Here is a 20,969-nt window from a genome sequence, read left to right as displayed (position 1 = left end):
CTCCCACCAGGTCTGGGGTTCCCCCCGTGGCAGGACGCCTTACCTCCTTCTTCTCTGCAGCTGGCCTCTGGAATGGCCCCTCTGGCTTGGGTTACTTACCTCCTTCTTCTCTGCAGCTGGCCTCTGGAATGGCCCCTCTGGCTTGGGTTACCTCCCCTAGCTCCTCACAGCCATGGGGGTTACTAGATAACCAGGTACCACCCTCCATTCCTAGGGAATTCTTTGAGTGACAGCTGAAAGGCCCTATCTGAGTGCTGAACTTAATGGTGCTTAGGCACAGACACCCAAGTTCCACTGCCCTTCCTGCCCTGCCACCCCCAACCCTTGCAGACACACCCCCTCGAGTCCCTTACTTCAAGGAATAAATCAAAGCCTCATGGCACTGGTTACTAGTTATTCCTCAGAAATCATCTATCTCATCCTGTTTCACAGAGGAAGGGACCGAGGCTCAGAGAGCAGGTGTGACTTGCCTAAGGTCACAGAGCAGTCATGTAGCTGGGGTTAGAACCCAGATTTTCTGATTCAAGGTAATTAGCCCAGGGTCTCTTCCACTACACTGTGACTGCAAGCATTAATGGGGCTTGGGCTGTCCAGGAAGTGAACTTTCCCTGACACACACCCTCTCTTACATGCTGTGTTTCTGTGTGTTAGTTTCATATCTGGGAACAGGGTGAAAGGTTGATGGTCAGGAAAGGCCTAGAGATCAGAAGAGCCTCCCTGCCCCCGGACTCCTTTTCCCAGCTCCACTGATCTGCAACCTACATGTTCTGCTTAATGAGAGGACAGCAGGCCCCAGGACAATGGGGACCTAATGGCCCAACTCACCAAGGGTGGCCTGCATCAGAAGGCGAATGTCCTCATTTACCTAGGGAAAGGCCTCTTTTGAGTAAAGAAACCTTTGCCAGAAATAAAATCATGAGGAAGTAGTTGGGCTTACCTGCATTTGCCCTACAGCCTTTACTAAATGCCTGCTGTGTGCAGGTGTGGTGCTGGGAGCCTCAGATGGCCCTGTAAGGGAGTGAAAAATGGCTTTCATCTACCCTTCTATGTTCTTTGGCTGAGCTACAAATTAAATCGACATAGGACAGATTAACAGGAGAAAAACCATTTTAATTACAGTCATGCTTTGCTTAACAACAGGATACATTCTGAGAAATGTGTTGTTAGGTGAGTTGTGGTTGTGCAAATATTATAGAGTGACTGTACTTACATAAACCTAGATGGTGTAGCCTACCACACACCTAGGCTGTATGATATAGCCTGTTGCTCCTAGGCTACAAACCTGCACAGCATGTTGCTGTACCGAATATTGTAACACAATAGCAAGTTTTTGTGTACTTAAACATCTAAACAGAAAAGGTACAGTAAAAATACAGGATAAAAGATGAAAAATGGTACACTTGTCTAGGGCACTTACAATAAATGGAGCTTGCAGGACTGGAAGTTGATTTGGGTGAGTTAATGAGTGAGTGGTGAGTGAATGCAAAGACCTAGGTCCTAGGACATTACTGTACACTTTTATACAACTGGCAGCACAGTAGGTTTGTTTACACCAGCATTGCCACAAATGTGTGAGTGATGTGTTGCTCTAAGACATTATGATAGCTACAACATCAGTAGATGATGGGAATTTTTAAGCTCCATATGAGGGTAGTCATTGACTGAAATGTTGTTATGCAGAGAATGACTGTAGGTGCCTATGCATGGGAGTCCCACAAAACATGAGACCCGAAGAAGGCTCAGATGACTGGAAGTTTATGTAGTATCCTAAGCTACAGAAAGTAATAGGGGCTTGGGACATCTGCAGGGTGGTGGCAACACAAGTTATTGGAGGCTGGGGGAGGAACTGCATGAACAAAGGCTGGTGAACAAAGGCTGTCCTGCTAGGTATTAGCTTATTAAGTATGAAATGTCTGATTTCCTTAAGTTTGACAGTTGGTATTTCTGACATTTCACCTTGACACTTCTTGTTTTATTTTTATTGTGAAGGTACATACTCAGTCTTTCAAACACATGTTTTGGCTTGTGATTATTTTTCAAATTGATTTTTAGAGCAATATTTGTGAAACCATGGATAAGTCAAAAATTCATGTAATTTTTTTTTTTTGAGACAGAGTCTCACTCTGTTGCCTGGGCTAGAGTGCCATGGCATCAGCCTAGCTCATAGCAACCTCAAACTCCTGGTGATCCTCCTCAAGTGATTCTCCTGCCTCAGCCTCCCTGGTAGCTGGGACTACAGGCATGTGCCAGCATACCCGGCTAATGTTTTCTATATATATTTTTAGTTGTCCAGCTAATTTCTTTCTATTTTTTTTTTTTTTAGTAGAAAAAATAGAAAGGGTCTCGCTCTTGGTCAGGCTGGACTTGAAATCCTGAGCTCAAACGATCAGCCGGCCTCGGCCTCCCAGAGTGCTAGGATTACAGGTGTGAGCCACCACACCCATCCCATGTTATTTTTTAATATAGTTCCATAGTGGAACCAATGCAGCACAGATAGCTCAAAATATCAATGAAGTGTTTGGGAAGGATGTGGCTAATGAACGCACAGTATGTAGATGGTTTGAGAAGTTCCATTCTGGTAACTTTAGTCTTGAATATGAGCCATGTGGGCGACCTGAGACCAAGGTGGATAACGATGAGCTGAAAGCTGTAGTGGAAGCAAATCCATCTCAACCTATGCATGAATTGGCAGCAAAGTCTGACGTTAATATTCCAGCAATATTGGAATCATTTGAAACAAATCAACAAGGCAAAGAAGCTGGATAGATGAGTACTGCATGAATGAAATGAGAGCTTCAGAAGAGAAATCGTCTTGAAGCTTGCCTTTCTCTGCTGTCATGACATAAAGACGAACCATTTCTACACCTATTGTTATGTGTGATGAAAAATGGATTCTTTTTGACAATTGCAAGAGTTAAGCACAATGGTTAGATAAATATGAAGTGCTGAAACATAGTCCAAAACTGAATACCCATCAAAAAGAGCTCGGGGTATCTGTTTGGCAGTCCAGCACTGGTATTCTCCACTTCAGCTTCATGAAACCTGGTCAATCAATTGCCCTGGATGTCTCCTGCAACCAAGACTAAATGATGAGGATGCTTACAAGTAAGCAGCTGAGACTGGTCAATAGAGACAGGCCAATTCTCTTGTAGACAATGCTTGACCACATGTCACACCAACAATGCTGCTTAAACTACAGAAGCTGGACTTGGAAACTCTATGTCATCCACTGGATTTACCAGACCTTGCACCAACTGACTACCACTTCTTTCAAGGAAAAATATTCAATTCTCAACAAGCTGTGGAAAACACCTTTTGCTATTTCATCGCCACTCTATCTCCAGGCTTCTTTGCTGCTGGCATAGACCAGCTACCATTAAAATGGCAAAACTTTGTGGATAGTTTAGGTGCATACTTTGATTAATTGTACTGGTTCTTGTTTGAGATATAATAAACTACACTTTTAATTTGAAATTGGACATTTCGTATTTAATGACCTAAATAGATAAAGTGTCTAAGGTAACAAAAGTTATCTCAGAGTAGCCCTCTTCCTGATACAGATACTTTACTCATGTAGATTTCTTTTTAGATTTAAATTTCTTTTCCAAAAGGACAGCTTTTCAGAGCTACTCCTGTGTCTGCAGTTTCTCAGAATAACCAGCTCGAAATATGCCAAGAAGTATATTTTGGGGTGGCATATTCTGGTTTCTTACGGTCATATTTTGGGGTGGTGTGTCCTGAGTCACAACAGTGCCCATGCCTGAGATAGGCTCTCCCAGCTGCCTGCAGCTTCTGCCCACAGGCTGGGCCTTCAGGATGCTATTACAGCCTGGCTAGGGCCAAAGATCCAGCTCAGTTTGCCCCTCACTCAGCAGGCTTCCCTTAGAGAGAGGATGACTTGGAGAGGGGGCAGGGACTGAAACTGCTCTCACCAAGGTTCTAATGACCTCCCAGTGATTCAGTGATCATTTCTGAATCATTTTCTTGATTGATTTCTTTTTTTATATATATATGTAACAATTTATTGTATATCTTCAAATAGCTAGAAAGCTGGCTTTGAATGTTCCCTACACAAAGAAATGATAAATGTTTGAGGTGATGGATACGCTAATTACCCTGACTTGATCATTACATATTATATACATGTATCAAAATATCATACTGTAACCCATAAATACAAACAATTATTATGCATCATTAAAAATGATAATAAAATCAAATGTAAAAGAAGAACAAAAAATCTGTGCATTAAAAAATTGAGAGACAGTGTTAAATATAGGACATTGCTTCCTTAAGCAATTTAAGGGTCACATTCTTGATTGATTTCTCTGCTGTATCCATCACATCCTTGGAACTCTCTCTTCACTTGGCTTCCATAACCTACTGTATTCTGGCTCTCTCTTTCCTTCTCTGATAATTCATTTTCTATCTCCTTTGCTGGGCCCTCTGTCCATCTCTTAAATCCTGTGTCCCCCAACACTTTCCCCTTTGTTATTGTCTCTTCTTACTTTACATATTCTTTCAAGAACATTTCATTGGCCAGGCATGGTGGCTCACACCTGTAATCCTAGCACTCTGGGAGGCCAAGGCAGGTGGATTGTTTGAATTTAGGAGTTCAAGACCAGCCTGAGCAAGAGCGAGACCCTTCTCTACCAAAAATAGAAAAAGATTCGCCGGGTACGGTGGCACATGCCTATAGTCCCAGCTACCAGGGAGGCTGAGGCAGAAGGATCACTTGAGCCCAAGAGTTTGAGGTTGCTGTGAGCTAGGCTGACACCATGGCACTCTAGCTGGGGCAACAGAGTGAGACTCTGTCTCTAAAAAAAAAAAAAAGAAAAAGAAAAAGAAACAGGAACAGGAACATTTCATCCACTCCTCTGATTTTTAACATCACTGATAAGCCAATAATTTCTAAGTGTATAACTGTAGACTTAACTTGTCCAAGTCAAACTCATATTTCCCCAAGTCCACCCTTCCCACGTTCTCAGTGTTATTAGTAGACCACCAATACAGTCTCTAAACCAGAAACCAAGGAGCCATTCTTGATTCCTTCTTCTCCATTCTCAGTCTTAGCCTATTCATTCTATCTTTGAAATCCCTCTCCAGTGTACCCTCTTTTCTATAGACTCATGCCATGGAGGTGGGATAGTATATAGTAGTTAAAAACTCAAGCCTGGAGTGGGAACTCTTTGGGTTTAATACTTGGCTCTACCAGTTATTGGCTTTGTGACCTTTCATTTTTTTTGTTTGTTTTTTGGGTTTTTTTGTTTTTGTTTTTTGTTTTTTGTTTTGAGACAGAGTCTTGCTTTGCTGCCCAGGCTAGAGTGAGTGCTGTGGCGTCAGCCTAGTTCACAGCAACCTCAAACTCCTGGGCTCAAAAGATCCTGCTGCCTCAGCCTCCCGAGTAGCTGGGACTATAGGCATGCACCACCATGCCCAGGTAATTTTTCTATATATATTAGTTAGCCAATTAATTTCTTTCTATTTATAGTAGAGACAGAGTCTTGCTCTTTCTCAGGCTGGTTTTGAACACCTGACCTTGAGCAGTCCGCCCCGCCTCGGCCTCCCAGAGTGCTAGGATTACAGGCATGAGCCACCTCGCCTGGCCTTTATGACCTTTCTAAGCCATAATTCCTCATCTGTATTGTGAAGATTAAATAAGATGGTTTCTTGTAAGATGATGCTATGACCAGTATATAATGGCCAGCATATAATAAGTACTCAATACACATTGATGTTGTGTGTTGATCCATCCATAACTCTGGTGTGGGAGAAATACCTCTCTAGTCAGCTTCTGTTTCAAGCCCCTCCACTGGGATGGTGGAAACAATGTGAGTCAGTTTGGGTATTTGTCCCCTCCCTTTCCCTAGGGTGGAGTCCAAGTGGGGGAGGCATGTGGTGCCAAGTCTGAGAGGGGAGGCCCATCTGGTCCTCAGCCATCTATTCACAAAGGTGTCCAGTGACAACTTCTTTCTTCTCATCTACCTGGCCTTTTCAGGCCCAGGAACCAAGCAGAAGAAAAGAGCAATTCATTCAGGTACTTTCTTTCTGGCTAGGTAGGGGAATTTCTGCACAGCTGTCTAAGGGTATATCTGCCTGGCTCATTACACACTATTCCTTCTCAGGGTTCTGTGCTCCTAGGGTTTTTCCCAGGAGGCAGGGAAGGGGACCCAATCACCAGAAGCCAGCAACATCTAGATTCTCTCTACTTCCCCCAGCTGGTGAGAGCCAAGGGAATCGCTTACAAGAGAACACCCTCTCATCAAACCTTACTTTTCCTAAACAGTTTTGTCTTGGCCCCTGAGTCTCCTCTGTTCCTCTGACGGCTCTAGGTTTGGATATTTTGTTTTCTGCCCCCTCACATCTCCCCCCCTCCCCGCAGCCCCCCCCACGGCTGTAAGTCTAGGCTGCCTATCTGCTTAAAATGAAGGCTAAAGGGAGAAATACCAAATGGGGAAAGCCTATAATTTTTTTCCAGCATAGTTGTTATTATATTTTTATTAGTTCAGGCCCGTATTGTCTCTCACCTGTGCAATGACAACAGCCTCCCGATTGATCTCTGTCCCTAGCCTCACCCTCTTCCAAGCCCCTGCTATTGGGGGAACAGGGAGGCTTCCTAAAATATAAATCTGGCTCTGACTATGCCTAAAATGTTCCTTGGCTGGTGACTGCTCACCAGAGCCGATCCCAGCACCACAGCATGGTGCCTCCAGGCCCTCTTTCTGCCTCTCCCTGGCTGAGCTTCATTCTCCTCTAAAACTAGACTGAGTTTAATTTCCCCAGCTCACCTCCTGGTTCTTGCACATGCGGTTTTCACTGACTGGAATGCCTCTCCCCTTCAGTCTGATGAATTCTTTTACACTCTTCAACCCAGACCAGCTGTCCCCTCTACTAGGAAGTCTTCTTTCCTGTCTTTCGCTGCTCCTAGTCACAGCAATGATTCCCTTCCTTCGCGCATCACTGACCTCTAATTTACTTCACTGTACGTCTATCACTCATGCCAGAACAGCAAACATTTTAGCGGCTTAGCTGAGCTTATGCATCTCTGCATCTGCATCTGCATCTGCTAAACCACCTAGTTTAGCGCATAGTACCAAGTAGGCCCGCAGGACCCAGGAATACAGTAGGAAGTGGAGCAGGGGTTAATGGGAATGCCAGTGGGAAATGACAGATCAAGGGCATTGGCAGAGGCTACTTGAAATAAACCGGTTAAGCGGCAATAGAGCCCCGAGGAACAGCAGAAGGAGGAACCGCCGGAAGGGGAGACCCCCTACCCGAGCCTGGGGCGGTTTTCCGGTCTCCACCTGGGCGGCGCCGCCTTCGCCGCCTGAGACTACAGATCCCAGGGCTCTCTGCGGTGCGACCGGAAGTGTCCTGTCCGACTGCGGCGACGGTGAGGGGCGGTGGCCCAGCGGCGGGAGATTCAAACCTGGAAGGAGGAACATGGAGGGAAGAGGAGCGGGCCGGGGCCGGGCGGCCTGTGAGTGCCGGCAGGGGCGGAGGAGGGTTCCGCGGTGGTGCGGCGGGTCGGGGGCTTGGCAGTCCCCGGAGAGGCGCGGCGGGGGCTGGGCGCGGAGCCGCGGGGCGAGGGGCGGTGGGACTGCTCCGTGGGGAGGGAGCGCTCAGTCCCCGGCGGCCGAGTAGAACTGCGAGCAGTGACACGACCCCTGACTGGCGCGCCGCGCTCTAAAGCTTACAAAGCGCTTTCTGCCTTATTTCCAAGTTCTGGGGCTCCAGGATCGGGAGCACGTAGGTGATCTGGCCCCTTAGAAGTCAACAGTTACAGATGGCTAACACACTCGCCAAACGCTGTCGCGGGACAGGACGCCCAAAGGGACCCCGGACTCTTGTGCTTTGAGATGCCGCTTTGAGACAATGCTTTTAAACTTTAGGGTGCCGAAATCACTTGGGAAGCTTGTTTAAAATGCAAATTCATGAGCAGTATCACAGAGCTTCAGCTCCAGTAGTGCCTGGAATGAGGCCACGAACCTGCATTTATAACAAGCACTGTGCTTTCCCTCACCCCAGGTGACTGTGATGCAGGTAGTCCATGGCCACACTACTTTGAAAAACACTGCTTTAGAAAGAGAGACTGGGGTTGGAATGATGGTGGGGGGCAGAGAGATTTCCATCTGATTTTCTCAATGAAAGGCAAAATCTGCTTCTTTTTCCACCCCCTCCTTCCTTTCTATTAGGATTCAAAAAGCAAAGTCCACATTCACTCTTCTGTTAAAGGAATGTTAGTTCCAGGCCTGGGAAGGACAGGAAGACTTTTTTTTTTTTTTTTTTTGAGACAGTGTGTATGTAGGGACAAAGTCCCTCCCATCTCTCAGGCCTCAGTTCATAACTCTGAGGTGATGTCACTCACTTACTGGTTTATTTTCCATGCTTAACAACCAACACTTGTTCCTTGTACACCCTGTTGGAGGAACTGATGGCTTTCCTGCAGTTGGCCAGTGCTTTCAAATCTGTACTGGGAGGAGTGTGTGTGTGTGTGTGTGTGTGTGTGTGTGTGTGTGTGTGTGTGTGTTAACTTGCTTAACTGCCAATTCAAATAAGCCCTGCCCTTCTCCAAATCATATTGCAGAATATGCAATATAAGGAAATAGGAAAAGGCTGGGAATGACATAAAGTGCTGGGTCAAAGACAGATGGACTAAGCTCTGTCTTTTTTCAAGCTCTGTCAGTTTATTTTCTTTTGTGTGTGTAGCTTTCTTTCACCCTGTTTGCTTTTGTATTGTCTTCCCTAAGGAGAAAAGAGAGATAGAAGAGAGAAGGAGGGAGAAGGATAAAGTGAGGCTGTGGCTAAGGCAAAGTGTGATTGCTGTCTCATTTAAGGGGTTCTCTATTCTTGAGTTTAGAGGTCAGAGTATTGTCTGCATTTTATTTAGCTTGAAGATTATTTTCCTTCTCAGGTGACCTATACCAGAGAGGATAGTGAAGTTATCTTTGTGATCTTTTAAAATTCTCTTTGTCCTTCCACTTAACCCCAAGTGAATGGTGTTTCTCTCTGGTGGACTTCCTTTTTCCCCTTCCCACCTGTTTAAAACCTAGTTCATAGGTAGAATCCTTTGCTTCCTCTACTGCTTCCATAGATTTTATTCATGGGCTATAATCGTACTTATCACATTAGATTGGAGTTATTTACTTACATGTTTTCCTCTTCTAATAATAATCTCTGTATTTCATAAGAGTAGGGGTCCACTAGCCCAGTGCCTCACATAAAGGAGGAATCGAATGAATGAATGGCTGTTGAATGATGAGTCTTAGTTGGTTCTGTTACCTAGCCTCTGACAGAGTACCCAGCAAGGATGACACAGGTCCAGTTCTTGGAGAATTCAGTCGAATTAGGGATGAGATAAGAAGCCAAGTTTCCATCCAATTAGGGCTCTGGACATCCCAGCTGGGAGACATGGAGGGAAGGTGCATGAGAAGACTTGAGGAGGAAGAGAATAGGGAGATGGCTGCAGAGGAAAGAGAAGGAATGCTTCCAGTACAGGAGGAGGCTGTCTGTTTAAGGGTATCCTGGAAAGAGGAGGAAGAGGGACATATGGGAGATGCTTCAGGTCTCTGAGCAGGGTTGCCTACAGAAGTCTGTTAAGGAGAAGCTTCAAAGGCCCCCTAATGCTCCCTTCTTTGACCTTATCTCCCTTAACTCCTCAGATGAACGCCTCACAGCTGAGGAGATGGATGAGCAGAGGCGGCAGAATGTTGCCTATCAGTACCTGTGCCGACTGGAGGAAGCCAAGCGGTAAGCAAGGTCCAGAAAGATGGACACTTTCTGGTCTCCCTTTTCCACCCTTTCCACCCTAGGCATCTGCTCCCAAAGCAAATGCAATAGGATGGGGTCCATTCTGTGGGAGAGGGTGAGTTGAAATAGCTGTTGTTTTTATTTCTGAAGCAAATCCCAATCACATCCTTTTACTCCCTACATACTTCACTACGTATCTCTAAAATATATGTACATTCATTTATGTAACTACAATGCCATGATAACATACCCAACCAAATTGTTTGTAAATCTTTGGAAGATCAATATCCAGGCCATTTCCAAATTTTCTTGGTTGTCAAAAAAAAAAAAAAAAAAAAACCAAAAAAACAAAAAACAACTTCCTGTATAAACAGAGTAAAACAATTCTGTTTTTTTTTTTTTGTTTTTTTTTTGAGACAGAGTCTCGCTTTGTTGCCTAGGCTAGAGTGAGTGCCGTGGCGTCAGCCTAGCTCACAGCAACCTCAATCTCCTGGGCTCAAGCAATCCTTCTGCCTCAGCCTCCCAAGTAGCTGGGACTACAGGCATGTGCCACCATGCCCGGCTAATTTTTTCTATATTATTAGTTGGCCAATTAGAGAACGGGTCTCACTCTTGCTCAGGCTGGTTTCTAACTCCTGACCTCGAGCAATCTGCTCTGCCTCGGCCTCCCAGAGAGCTAGGATTACAGGCATGAACCACCTGGCCGGGGGCCTGTTTTTTTGTTTTTTTTTTTTTTTGGTGAATCAGAGTCTCACTCTGTTGCCTGGGCTAGAGTGCCATGGTGTCAGCCTAGCTCACAGCAACCTCAAACTCCTGGGTGCAAGCGATCCTTCTGCCTCAGCCTCCTGAGTAGCTGGGACTACAGGCATGCCCCACCATGCCCAGCTAATTTTTTAAATATATTTTGAGTTGGCCAATTAATTTGTTTCTATTTCTAGTAGAGATGGGGTCTCGCTCTTGCTCAGGCTGGTCTTGAACTCTTGACCTCAAGCGATCTGCCCTCCTTGGCCTCCCAGAGTGCTAGGATTACAGGCGTGAGCCACCGCGCCCGGCCAACAATTCTGTTTTTTTTTTTTTTGTGAGACAGAGTCTCGCTTTGTTGCCTAGGCTAGAGTGCCGTGGCATCAGCCTCGCTCACAGCAACCTCAATCTCCTGGGCTCAAGCAATCCTGCTGCCTCAGCCTCCCAAGTAGCTGGGACTACAGGCATGCGCCACCATGCCCGGCTAATTTTTTCTATATATATTAGTTGGCCAATTAATATCTTTTTATTTATAGTAGAGACGGGGTCTCGCTCTTGCTCAGGCTGGTTTCGAACTCCTGACCTCGAGCAATCCACCCGCCTCGGCCTCCCAGAATGCTAGGATTACAGGCGTGAGCCACCGCGCCCGGCTCCAACAATTCTGTTTTTTTTTGTTTGTTTGTTTTGTTTTGTTTTGAGACAGAGTCTTGCTTTCTTGCCTAGGCTAGAGTGAGTGCCGTGGCGTCAGCCTAGCTCACAGCAACCTCAAACTCCTGGGCTCAAGCGATCCTCCTGCCTCAGCCTCCCGAGTAGCTGGGACTACAGGCACGAGCCACCATGCCCGGCTGATTTTTTTTTTATATTATATATATTAGTTGGCCAATTAGTTTCTTTCTATTTTTATGGTAGAGACGGGGTCTCGCTCAGGCTGGTTTTGAACTCCTGACCTTGAGCAATCCACCTGCCTCGGCCTCCCAGAGTGCTAGGATTACAGGCGTGAGCCACCGAGCCCGGCCCAACAATTCTGTTTTTATAGTTAGCTTATTTAAATAAGGATCTAAAAAATTTCACTTATTATGTGTGCTTGTATGTCTCTTAAGTCTTCTTTAATCCACAGCAGCCCATCTCCCCTTTTCAGTTCTTTTTTTTTTTTTTTTTTTTCTTTAAGAGATGAGGTCTTGCTCTATTGCCCAGGCTGGAGTGCTCTGGTGGTACAATCACAGCTCGCTGCAACCTTGAATTCCCGGGCTCAAATGATTCTCTGCCTCAGTTTCTCAACAGATGTGTGCTACCATGCCCTGCTGATTTTTAAAAAAAGTTTTTTTGTAGAGACAGGGATCTCACTGTTACCTTGGCTGGACTTGAACTCCTGGCCTCAAAGAATCCTCCCACCTTGGCTTCCCAAAGTGCTGGGATTATAGGCGTGAGCCATTGCACTCAGCCAGATTCTTTATATCATTGACTTTCTGAAGAAACTGGGTCATTTTTCCTTTAGAACATGCTATATTCTGGCTTTGTCTAATTTCTTTTCTTTTCTTTTCTTTTCTTTTCTTTTCTTTTCTTTTCTTTTCTTTTCTTTTCTTTTCTTTTCTTTTCTTTTCTTTTCTTACCTGGGTCTATTTACTTTCTTGTGTCATTAAGTTTGTTCGTCTATACCCCATATGTCCTATAAATGGATGTTGGCTCTAAAGGCTTAATTCTATTTGGGTTCAACATTTTTGACAGCAAGTCTTCATTGGTGGTAGTGTATGTTTCATACCACATCTTGTAGGGGGATACAATGTCTGCTTGTCCCACTTTTAGTGATGCTGACTCTGATCAGAAAGTTTAGCTGATAACCTGATCTCTACATTGTAAAATTTCCCACTAACTTTTCTTTTCTTTTCTTTTTTTGAGGCACAGTCTCACTGTGTTGCCTGGGCTAGAGTGCCGTGGCATCAGCCTAGCTCACAGCAACCTCAAACTCCTGGGCTCAAGCAATCCTACTGCTTTAGCCTCCCAAGTAGCTGGGACTACAGGCACGTGCCACCATGCCTGGCTAATTTTTTTTCTATTTTTAGTTGTTTGGCTACTTTCTTTCTATTTATAGTAGAGACGGGGTCTTGCTCTTGCTCAGGCTGGTCTCGAACTCCTGAGCTCAAGCAATCCTCCCACCTCGGCCTCCCAGAGTGCTAGGATTACAGGCACGAGCCACCATGCCCAGCCTCTCACTAACTTTTCAACGAATGTCTTCATCCATTGTTGGTCCTCACTAGAATCTATTATTTTATTAGGGGTCAAAATGACAATTTTCTAGTTCTGTCATTTCTTCCACATTTATTAGCTGAATTGTAAAGAAGAACTTTCCCTCATCATCTTAGGGCTGTTGGGTATCCTGAAATTAAGTTCGTCCAGGAAAGTCAGGATAAATGCTTAAGTCTTTTCTTTTTTTTTTTTTTTTTTGAGACAGTCTCGCTTTGTTGCCCAGGCTAGAGTGAGTGCCCTGGCATCAGCCTAGCTCACAGCAACCTCAAACTCCTGGGCTCAAGCAATCCTGCTATCTCAGCCTCCCTAGTAGCTGGGAAAACAGGCATGCGCCACCATGCCCAGCTAATATTTTCTATATATATTAGTTGACCAATTAATTTCTTTCTATTTATAGTAGAGACAGGGTCTCACTCTTGCTCAGGCTGGTTTCGAACTCCTGACCTCGAGCAATCTGCCCGCCTCAGCCTCCCAGATTGCTAGGATTACAGGCATGAGCCACCATGCCCGGCCTTAAGTTTTTTCTTTTAAAGGATAATTTTTTGTTTGTTTTTTTAAGAGAAAGAGTCTCACTTTGTCACCTCAGTTGCAGTGCAGTGGCACGATCACAGCTCCCTGTAACCTCAAATTTCTGGGCTCAAGGCATTTTCCTGTCTCAGTGTTCCAAGTAGCTAGGACTATAGGCATGTGCTACCACACCCAGCTAATTTTTAAATTTTTTATAATGACAGGGTCTTGCTTTGTGGCCCAGGCTTGTCTTGAACTCGTGGCCTCAAGCTATCCTCCCACCTCAGCCTTCCAAAGTGCTGGGATTGCAGGCATGAGCCACTGCACCTGGCCTCAGCAGTATATATATATATATATATATATATATATATATATATATTTTTTTTTTTTTTTTTTGAGACATAGTATCACTTTGTTGTCTCGGCTGGAGTGCCATGGTGTCAGCCCAGCTCATAGCAACCTCAAACCCCTGGGCTCAAGTGATCCTCCTGCCTCAGCCTCCCAAATAGCTGGGACTACAGGCATGTGCCACCATGCCCGGCTAATTTTTTCTGTATATTTTTAGTTGTCCAGCTAATTTCTTTCTATTTTTAGTAGAGACGGGTCTTGCTCTTGCTCAGGCTGGTCTTGAACTCCTGAGCTCAAGCAATCCGCCTGCCTTGGCCTCCCAGAGTGCTAGAATTACAGGCGAAAGCCACCACACCCTGCCAGCAGTATATTTTTAATGCTCTCAAAAGAAGTAGGTAGAATAGGGCAATTGGGAAAAATCAGGTGTTTATGGCAGGGAAGTCATGAAGCAAAGTATGACTGGCTCTCTCTTTGGAAACAGATACTTTTCTTTTAGACTCCAATATTTAAGGAAGTTTGGAGAGTCCATCTGAGGAGACTTTAATCTCCCTCATACAACTATCAGCAATAATAATACTTCACATTTATATTCAAAGCGTTTTTACATTCATTAGCTCATTTGATCCTGGCAACTGCCCACTGAAGCAGGCAGCACAGCTGGTGTTATCCTCATTTTGAAGATTATGTGACTGAGGCTCATAGAGGTGAAGTGGGGGAAATGGTGTGGCAAGTGGGCCTTGTAATTCCAAGAGCTGTGACCTTTCTGTCCCTTTGTGCTGCTCCCCTTCCATCGACCCAGAGGTTCCCTACCACTCTCATCATCATCAAAGCTGGGTTATGAGCCATGTAGATCATTTGGGCAGACATGACCTTTCCGTACCTGGGTTCTCAGAGAACAATGCAAAATGAGGGAGGCGAGCGGATTCAATTTGGTTCAACAGGCAAATATGTAACCAGACTAAGTGAGAAGTTATATTATGTAACAGGGTAAGAGTCTGTTTAAGCCTCACTGAAGATAGGCAGGTTAAGGATCTTTCAGGGAAGACTTTCTGGGGTGGGTAGGGCTGAGGGTTGGCTGATCCAGGTGTTTGGGGCAGCTTGAGAGAAGGTAGGAACAGCCAGGCAACGGGCAGAGAGGGGGAGTTGGGGAAAGGCAAGAACAGGAGGCAGGGGAGGGTCAGGGGCCAATTAAGGGGATAGAAGGAGGGAAGTTTCTGCAGTCAGAATAAACCACTGTGGACTGTCAGAGTGGATGAGAAGGTGCTCTCATCTTTGCAGCTGGATGGAGGCCTGCCTGAAGGAGGAGCTTCCTCCCCCGGTGGAGCTGGAGGAGAGCCTCCGGAACGGAGTGCTGCTGGCCAAGCTGGGCCACTGTTTTGCACCCTCCGTGGTTCCCTTGAAGAAGATCTATGATGTGGAGCAGCTGCGGTACCAGGTGGGGAATAGTGGACTCCACCTCCTACCTTCTTCCTCTCGAAGTACCCATTCTCAAAGCTGTGAGGGTAAGGTGACCACATAATTTATTGTCCAAATCTGGACATTTTTGAGGATGAAAGGGGATGCTATTAATCATTGTGCTGGGACAAGCTATTCATCATTGTCTCCCAGCCAAGTTGGTGTATACTATCCTTAGCAGCAAAGGGCACCTGCTAGGTGGGCTTTAAGCTGCCTGAGAGGAAAACTGCCCACAGTCTGTACTAAGAGGCATGTGGGCTTTGCCACCCTGCTTGTATTTCCTGGGCATGTTGCTCCTTCTCTGTGCTCTCACAAGCCTAACTGTCCTCTCCTTCCCGTCCCAGCTCCGGATCCCCCTTTTCTAGGAAGCCTTACTGGATTGTTAATCCCATCCCTGTGCCATCCTTCCCAAATGTCCAAGTGGATCATCCATTCTTGGTGGTTTCTGTCCTGGAGGGGATGGGAAATCCTCAGAGTGGGGTCTCCCTGCCCCTCCCTCTTGAGTCTTTAAGCTGTGGTCTGGGCTCTGCCCATCCCTATGTTCCAAGAACTGTGGAAATAGATTCTCTTCTTTATCCTTCCCTTTCAGGCAACTGGCTTGCATTTCCGTCACACAGACAACATCAACTTTTGGCTGTCTGCAATAGCCCACATCGGTCTGCCTTCGGTAACACTGGGCCTCAAGATCGGCATTCATCTTTACTCTTCACCCATTCCCCCAAGCCCCCGCTTTGTCTCCCCAGACCTTTAGCCCCCATCTCCATGTGTCTTCTGAACTAACTTAATCTAAGAGAAGAGTTCCTTGGGGCAGTTTGTCTTTGAACTGGGTTATTATTATTTTTTCTCTGCTTCTCCTTCCCTGTAGATAAAAGGAGGCAAATGCTCCCTGGCCTGAGTGGCATGGTTCCCATTATGCAGAGGGGCCCCTAAGTAATGCAGGAGATGGGGCTCATATCAGCCAGCCCTATCTTTCCACCAGAATTTCACAGTATCAAGCAAGGTTGTACCCCATCCATAGGTGGTAGACTTTGAGTTAGAAGCCTAGGCCCAAGATCCCACTGGACACATGATGCATATGAATCTGAATTTGTTTCTCACCTGTAAAATGGGGACAGTGATCCCTGCCCTGTCTACCATATGATGTTGGTCTGTGCGAATTCCCTTTGCAAATTGTAAAGAGCTATACAAATTAAGGCATGATAGGATTCCACAGTGTATGGTTTCTCTCTGCTTTGTTTTTCTTCACTGTAGAAGGGAACTATAAGCCAGGAAATAGCAGTAAAGAAAGATACTTTGGTGAGAGGCAGAAACAAGAGAGGGCATGTGTCCTCAGTGAGACTAGAACACTTAAGTCTCTAAATTTGGTCCTTTATAATGAACCTAAACGTAAGCAAGATGTTTTGAGGTTAGACCTCATTACAGTCACAAGGTGGTATGGGAAGCCACCTTGGGGCAACTTGGTTCTTAGAGGGGCCCCCACTGATCAAAGGCCTCTGGCTCAGGGACAGGGATGACACACCTGACACTTTTGTGGTCCTTCACAATATAAGCCTTGTTGGGCCTCCACGGGAGTATGGCCAGCTGCACAGCATCCTGCCTTTCTGGTGAGAGTCTACGGTGAGGCACACAGGGTCACTGTGTCTATGAGATGACTGAGGGCTTGCTTGTCCTGGAGGATGTAGCTTGCATCCTATAGCCTGGATAGCCCCATCTGGTGTTCAGTTAGTCCAGGGCACCCTGTGACTGTGTGTCTGTGGCTGAATCTTGGCCTAGTATGTGTCACCAGTGCCTTTCTTTTACACTGGGCTGGCTGGAAATGGCTGGGGAGACTGACCTAGAAGCTCCAGACAAAAAAGGAGCACACCCCTCAGGTTGGACAGGAAGACCCATTCTTGGCCCACTCTCTTCTTATCTGGTGCTGCTTAAAGGTCCCCATGGCAGTAATGGTTGGTCTCCCCTCTAGACCTTCTTCCCAGAGACCACGGACATCTATGACAAGAAGAACATGCCCCGGGTAGTCTACTGCATCCATGCTCTCAGGTGAGAAACCTCAAATTTTGTTATCTAGGTTCCTGTAATTTGATGTAGCCAACAATCAACAGCAATACACGTAGCAGGAAGGACGGACAGTAGACCATAGAGAGCACTCTCAGGAGAGTGAGATTTTAGATTTACATGGTTGTGTTCGGGTTTCTGTGCATGTGTGTGGACACATGTATGTGTGACCATGTGTGTAAGGGGAAAGGGCAAGCAGGGTAGCAGAGGCAGGAAGGTAACAGGGTAGGGCCTTCAGCTTGTGACTGAGGTAGAAAGGAGTCAGAACAGGACCCACAGAGAGTGCCACATGCAAGCCACTTAGTTTGAATGGTGAAAGCTGTTTAGTCTACTCACAGCCAGCCATAGCAACCTGTTGGCTAAATCACAGAAAGTACTTGACCAGTTCCTTGTGTCCACCATGTCATCTCCTCCTGACTTCACACCTTCACATGTCCTTTTGTGCCTCTGTGCCTTAGCTCAGCAGGTCTCTGCTTGCTGTGCCCTTACTATCCTCCTTCTCCATCTAGTGACTGCTACTACAATGTGTCCTTCTCTGTGAAGCCTCCCCAATCCCCCCAGACCTCTATAGCATTTAATTTAGCTTGTGTACTTTCCTCAAGCTGATGTGTGATAACATTTCTTCCTGTGGATTGGGGGTAACTTGAGGGCAGGTACTGAGTGAGCTTCATCTCCAGGGCCCCACAGTATCTCCTATAATCTCACTGTGGGCAGAGTGTTGAAATGAATAGGTCCCAGTGCCTTCCAATGGCTTCCATTTTTCCCTAGTCTCTTCCTCTTCCGGCTGGGATTGGCTCCTCAGATACATGATCTATATGGGAAAGTGAAATTCACAGGTAAGCCCAGCTCCTTCCTAACCACCACAGTCTGGGGAGGATCTTGTGGGTTCTGGGCCTCCTGACAGATACCTGTGGTATCATTGCAGCCGAGGAACTCAGCAACATGGCCTCTGAACTGGCCAAATATGGCCTTCAGCTGCCTGCCTTCAGCAAAATCGGGGGCATCCTGGCCAATGAGCTCTCAGTGGATGAGGCTGCAGGTAGGGACGGGGCTCTGTCTTGCCAGGAGTAGGCTTGGTGGGTATGGGAGGACACCAAGCCTCATAGCCCTCAGATGGATTCTGGCCACCTCTCATCTACAGGCAAGGCCATCAGGCTACCTGGTTTGCCTGGCCCCTGAGGATGGAAAAAGGGGTGATGTCAGAGTGGCCTGCAACTGTTTGTGCTCTCGTCTGGGGTTTATTCTGGCCTCCTGACCTTGTTTCCATTCCCCCTCCCAGTCCATGCAGCTGTTCTTGCCATCAATGAGGCAGTGGAGCGAGGGGTGGTTGAGGACACTCTGGCTGCCTTGCAGAATCCCAGTGCTCTTCTAGAGAATCTTCGAGAGCCTCTGGCAGCCATCTACCAGGAGCTGCTGGCCCAGGCCAAGATGGAGAAGGCTGCCAATGCCAGGAACCATGTAAGGAGAAGTCTTGGATGTAGGGGCTGAAAAGTTGAGTGGCCTGGAAAGTCTCAAATGAAACCAGGACTCCTATCTGTCCTGTCTCTAGGTTCCAAAGTTGCTTCTTGGAGAAACCATAACTTGTCAGTGATTTTAGAGAAATAGGAAAAGGATTTGGGAGAATAATGAGAATTCAGAGTAGAAAACTGGAGAAGAGGTTCTGTGGGGATGGATCTGATGGGAGGCCTGAGAGGAGCTGTGGAATATATTATAGAACAGGATGAGACTGGATTGGAGATTCCAAAGGTTGGCTTGGCTTAACTGTGTCCATGCCAGGGCTTTAGACCTCACAATTTCCCCTGAGTCCTGAGCAGACTGACTTTTGATTTTGGGAAGACACCCAGAAGAAGAAATATGTATAGCCAGGGAGAGCAGAGTAGAAGAGGATTGAATTAGTTTTCTCAGGATCCCTCTCAATGTAGTTTTTGCAGGATGACAGAGAGAGCCAGGACATCTATGACCACTACCTGACTCAGGCTGAAATCCAGGGCAACATCAACCATGTCAACGGTGAGAGAGATAGGCCAGGAGGGCGTAGAGAGGTCTCAGTAAGCCCCTGCACTGGGAGGTTTGAGGATGGCTTCTCTCAGGCCAGAAAGCCCTATGGCCTCCTTTGGCCCAACTCCTGCTTCAGGGATAAATCAGAGTCCAAAAAGTATGTGTTCTGCTTTCTGGCCATCAGTGTCTGGAAGAAAAGTGGTCCCTGTTAGGGAGGCTTCTGTTTGAATGGAGAACCATGGAGAGGGCAAAGGCAAAGGGGCAGGCCTTTCAGATCTTGATGCTGGGGGCTGTTGGACTAGGGTCCTTCGAGAAGAGAGTGTGGAGAATACCTGAGGGTGGGGGGCAATCTGGGCAGGAGGGGCTGTGTGAAGGCTCAGGATGGGTGGGCATTTGCCTATTTGGGTGAGAATATCCTCAGGCTCTGGGGTGGTAAGGTGAGAAGGCTGTGAAGACCAAGCTGGAGAATTCAGGCTAAACCAAATGGGCCCAGAAACCCAGGAGGCAAGGAGGGGTAATTCTGTTATGAGACTGATGCGCTGCCAGCTGTGCTAAGAGGGTGACGATGGGGAGGGGTAACTCTAGGAGAGCAGGAAGAAAGTAGATTCCTAGGACTGGGCTGGGGGATGGTGAGAGGTGGGCTTTCTCACACTGTCCAGTATGGAGTCTTGTCTTTTTCAGTCCATGGGGCTCTAGAAATTGTTGATGATGCCCTGGAAAGACAGAGCCCTGAGGCCTTGCTTAAGGCCCTTCAAGACCCTGCTCTGGCCCTGCAAGGGGTGAGGAGAGACTTTGCTGACTGGTACCTGGAGCAGCTGAGCTCAGACAGAGAGCAGAAGGCACAGGTCAGACTCTATTACCTGCCACCTCTATCTGACTATAGGATGGGAGAGGCCCTCTTACTCAGCCATTACCACTGTCGGTTCTTTGTATTCAGTAAGTGCTCACTATTTAAATGGCTAAATCACCCCAAAGCTTAGAGGACTAGACTGATCAGCTTCTGCCCTCTAAACGTCCCTCAGACTGACTGGGAAGGATGTTGGGTCAGTCCCATTGGCAGTGATGTGCTCCCCCCATTGCTGAATTGGGGCCTCTGATTAGCAATCTTGTCTTCAATGCTGTTGACACTGTTTATACTTGCGTTGTCTGTGTTATTTCAGATGCTCGCTGGGTAAGAAAGATTAAAGAAGGGTTAATAGGAATGGGTGGACCAGGCTATTCTGCCTAAAGGGGAGAGAGGTAGGATTGAGGGTAGGTGGTTGGGTGGACCTGGGAATTCATGCTGGCAGCTCTTAAGGCATGTTCTTGCCCCAGGAGGACTCTCTTCTACTGCATCTCTTCCCTCTTTTAGGAGTTGGGCCTAGTGGAGCTTCTGGAAAAGGAGGAGGTCCAGGCCGGTGTGGCAGCAGCCAACATGAAGGGTGATCAGGAACAAGCCAGTAAGTCATCTCTAGGCCTGAGGCCTACTCTGGGAGTATCACTGGCTCTCAGAAGAACATCCCATCATCCTTTGCTGGCTTCTGTATTGGGCAATGCAAAATGCTGCCCATCCTCCCAGCATGGCAAGGGACGTCTACCCTCACGTAGTCTACCCCATTCCTACTACCTGGAGGGACACTATGGATAAGTTCATTAAGGCCTTAGAGCCTGGGCTGGTCTACTGGAGCAGGCAGTTTCCTTTTAGGCAGTTCACCTGTATTTTTGACAGTTTCAACCTGCTTGAATTCCTTTGGCTATTTTAATTTTTTTAATTTAAATTTTTTTTTTTTTTTTTGAGACAGAGTCTCATTCTGTTGCCCCAGCTAGAGTGCCGTGGCATCACCCTAGCTCACAGCAACCCCAAACTCCTGGACTTAAGCAATCCTTCTGCC

General features: G+C 46.6%; 1 protein-coding gene and 1 long non-coding RNA gene across 2 annotated transcripts in view; one reads left to right on the top strand and one right to left on the bottom strand.

The window, feature by feature from the left end:
* Positions 1 to 7,391: 7,391 nt before the first annotated feature.
* IQGAP3 (IQ motif containing GTPase activating protein 3) overlaps positions 7,392 to 20,969 on the top strand; it is a 42,315-nt gene continuing 28,737 nt past the window's right edge. Inside the window, exons 1-11 of the mRNA XM_012767726.2 lie at positions 7,392 to 7,480; positions 9,663 to 9,750; positions 14,869 to 15,025; positions 15,635 to 15,712; positions 17,009 to 17,085; positions 17,869 to 17,936; positions 18,026 to 18,139; positions 18,380 to 18,558; positions 19,023 to 19,110; positions 19,780 to 19,943; positions 20,450 to 20,537. Of these exons, the coding sequence (XP_012623180.2) occupies positions 7,444 to 7,480; positions 9,663 to 9,750; positions 14,869 to 15,025; positions 15,635 to 15,712; positions 17,009 to 17,085; positions 17,869 to 17,936; positions 18,026 to 18,139; positions 18,380 to 18,558; positions 19,023 to 19,110; positions 19,780 to 19,943; positions 20,450 to 20,537 (1,138 nt within the window). The 5' untranslated portion in view covers positions 7,392 to 7,443. The remainder of the gene's footprint in view (positions 7,481 to 9,662; positions 9,751 to 14,868; positions 15,026 to 15,634; positions 15,713 to 17,008; positions 17,086 to 17,868; positions 17,937 to 18,025; positions 18,140 to 18,379; positions 18,559 to 19,022; positions 19,111 to 19,779; positions 19,944 to 20,449; positions 20,538 to 20,969) is intronic.
* LOC105873124 (uncharacterized) overlaps positions 18,172 to 20,969 on the bottom strand; it is a 32,337-nt gene continuing 29,539 nt past the window's right edge. The window contains exons 4-5 of the long non-coding RNA XR_001154910.3: positions 20,047 to 20,265; positions 18,172 to 18,275 (exon numbers count right to left, since the gene is read on the bottom strand). This is a non-coding gene — a long non-coding RNA (uncharacterized LOC105873124). The remainder of the gene's footprint in view (positions 18,276 to 20,046; positions 20,266 to 20,969) is intronic.

This window comes from Microcebus murinus, chromosome 2 (assembly GCF_040939455.1).
Source record: "Microcebus murinus isolate Inina chromosome 2, M.murinus_Inina_mat1.0, whole genome shotgun sequence".
Classification (NCBI taxonomy): domain Eukaryota; kingdom Metazoa; phylum Chordata; class Mammalia; order Primates; family Cheirogaleidae; genus Microcebus; species Microcebus murinus.
This window is presented reverse-complemented; position numbering and strand designations above follow the sequence as displayed.